General features: G+C 48.1%; 1 protein-coding gene across 1 annotated transcript; it reads right to left on the minus strand.

Annotated features, from left to right (window-relative positions):
* Nucleotides 1-3: 3 nt before the first annotated feature.
* Nucleotides 4-3173, minus strand: mecp2 (methyl CpG binding protein 2; the record flags this gene model as incomplete). Its single annotated transcript, XM_034866391.1, has 2 exons — nt 3011-3173; nt 4-783 (listed from the first exon to the last, which is right to left on the minus strand). Coding segments are annotated over exons 1-2 (900 nt in total), but the record flags the coding sequence as incomplete, so codon positions are not given.
* Nucleotides 3174-3191: the final 18 nt, after the last annotated feature.

The following is a 3191-nucleotide window of genomic DNA, read 5'->3' on the forward strand; positions in this document are numbered from 1 at the left end:
AGGAGGAGGAGGAGGAGGAAGAGGAGGATCCAATGCTGAGGCAGAGGAATGTTGGTGGCGATGATGCCGGTGGTGGTGGTGGTGGTGGTGGTGTTTGTGAGGCGGCCGCTCCTTCCTTTTGTGGCTTTTTGACGGGCTAATGCTACTACTGCTGCTGCTGCTACTTCGTCCTCCCTCTGCTCCCTTGTCCCCGACGTCCTCCCCGACTTCCTGTCCTCGGCCTCGTCCGTCTCCGGCTGCTATTCCCGATTTCTCCTTGTGCTTCCGGCCTTTGTGCGCCTTGTGTCCGTGCGGTTGGCCCTCGTCTGAAGCAGGCGGCTGCTTCTGGGTCTGTGATTGGCTCTTCTCAGACGGCGCGGGCTGAGGCTCCGAGGTCGGAGCTTCCTTCGCCTTACCCGGCTCCGCCTCCGCGGCCACGCGTCTTTCGGTCTTGGTTGTCGTGGCGGGCGGGGTCGGAGCGACCTCCCTCTCCTCCACGGTCTCTCTCGTTTTGCGTTTCTTGATCGGCAGGGCGGTTTCCTGGACAACCAGCTTGGCGGACGACTCCTTGGCCGCTCGCCGCTTGGCTTCGGCGGCCAAGATGGCGGCCGCGGCGTAGCTGGCGGCCGTCGAGCCGCCGGAGGTCGATGGAGCGGAGGTGGGTGCCGTGGCAACCGGTGACGCTGCAGAGGCCGAGGCTGGTTTCCTGCCCCGTTTCTTAGGGGTGGTCTGAGGCGGGGCCGGGAGTTCCTGTTCGGATTTCCTCTTTCTCCCGGGACGGGACTTGGGGACAGGAGACGCCACCTGCAACAAGTAGCATTAGCATTAGCATTAGCTTTAACAATAGACTTCCAACCCTTGTGTTGTCTTCCCATCAAAATAAGACACCCGCACTTTTATCGATGTTTTTAACTTTTTCTGACATTTTAGTCTCTTTTTTCAACACTTTTGACGCTTTTTTTCAATGTTTGTCCCTATTTTGACATTTTCAACACTACGTTACAGTAACTTATTAACTTTAGTTTTACAGTTACTTTTAGAATTTATGATCAATAAACCTCATTTATAGGAAATTTTACCTACCTATGTTTGAGTTAGAAAAGCAGAAATTAGGAATTATTGAGACTAAAATTAGGAAGGAATTGATGTTGATGATAATCACAGACTGGAATATGTCAACTTTTACTCAATACTATTTCAAAAACACTTCCATTTGTTTTACAATGCTATAAAATTGAATAAGACGCCCCAAAATTAATGAAAGTAGAGATTTGTACTCGGCAAAGAGCTTTGGGTGGAATCAATCATGTTATTTTGGGGAATTAAAAGAACATTGATATAGGACACCATGAGGACAACATGGGGACAACATGAGGACAACATGAAGACAACATGAGGACAACATGAGGGCAACATGAAGACATCATGGAGACAACATGAGGACAACATGAAGACAACATGAGGACAAGATGAGAGCAACATGAGGACAACATGAAGTCAACATGAGGACAACATGAGGACAACATTGGGACAACATGAGGACAACATGAAGACAACATGAGGACAACATGGGGACAACATGAAGACAACATGAAGACACCATGAGGACAACATGAGGACAACATGAGGACAACATGAAGTCAACATGAGGACAACATGAGGACAACATGAAGACAACATGAGGGCAACATGAAGACAACATGAGGGCAACATGAAGACAACATGAAGACAACATGAGGACAAGATGAGAGCAACATGAGGACAACATGAAGACAACATGAGGACAACATGAAGTCAACATGAGGACAACATGAGGACAACATGGGGACAAAATGAAGACAACATGAGGACAACATGAAGACAACATGAGGGCAACATGAAGACAACATGGGGACAACATGAGGACAACATGAAGACACCATGAGGACAACATGAGGACAACATGAAGTCAACATGAGGACAACATGAGGACAACATGAAGACAACATGAGGGCAACATGAAGACAACATGAGGGCAACATGAAGACAACATGAAGACAACATGAGGACAAGATAAGAGCAACATGAGGACAACATGAAGACAACATGAGGACAACATGAAGTCAACATGAGGACAACATGAGGACAACATGGGGACAAAATGAAGACAACATGAGGACAACATGAAGACAACATGAGGGCAACATGAAGACAACATGAGGACAACATGGGGACAACATGAGGACAACATGAAGACAAAATGAAGACAACATGAGGACAACATGAAGACAACATGAGGGCAACATGAAGACAAAATGAAGACAAAATGAAGACAACATAAGGACAACATGAAGACAACATGAGGGCAACATGAAGACAACATAAAGACAGCATGAAGACAACATGAGGGCAACATGAAGACAACATGAGGGCAACATGAGGACAACATGGGGACAACATCAGGACAACATGAAGTCAACATGAGGACAACATGAAGACAACATGAAGACAAAATGAAGACAACATCAGGACAACATGAAGACAACATGAAGACAAAATGAAGACAACATGAGGACAACATGAAGTCAACATGAAGACAACATGAAGACAAAATGAAGACAACATGAAGACAACATGAGGGCAACATGAGGACAACATGAGGACAACATGAAGACAACATCAGGACAACATGAGGACGACATGAAGACAACATGAGGACGACATGAAGACAACATCAGGACAACATGAGGACGACATGAAGACAACATGAGGACGACATAAGGGGTAAAAAACATTAGAAATAATAAAAAGTCTTGTCCTTCAGGGCCACCCATGGGACCTCCCAGAGGTGGGTGGTCCTTGGGACCGAGAGATAGCCACGTAGCTTTATCGGGCTGAAGAGGTGCCGGTTCCCCTCCTGGGCACTGCCAAGGTGCTCTTGAGCAAGGCACCAAACCCCCAGCTGCTCGAGGTGCCTTTCCATGGCCAGCCCCCCCGACATCTCTCCATTGGTGCATGTCTAGGACCTGGACTACAGACCGGCTGACGGTACCTTAGTGGAGGCGGGGCCGGGGGAGGACTCTGCCTTGCCAAAGGGCATCTTGACCAGCAGTTTGCCCGGAGTCTTCTCAACCACACGTTTCATGGCCACGCCCTCGGTGGCCTGCTGCATCTTTCCACTGCCTACACACACACACACACACACACACACACACACACACACACACACACAC

The sequence above is a fragment of the Etheostoma cragini genome, unplaced genomic scaffold (genome assembly GCF_013103735.1).
Source record: "Etheostoma cragini isolate CJK2018 unplaced genomic scaffold, CSU_Ecrag_1.0 ScbMSFa_578, whole genome shotgun sequence".
NCBI lineage: Eukaryota > Metazoa > Chordata > Actinopteri > Perciformes > Percidae > Etheostoma > Etheostoma cragini.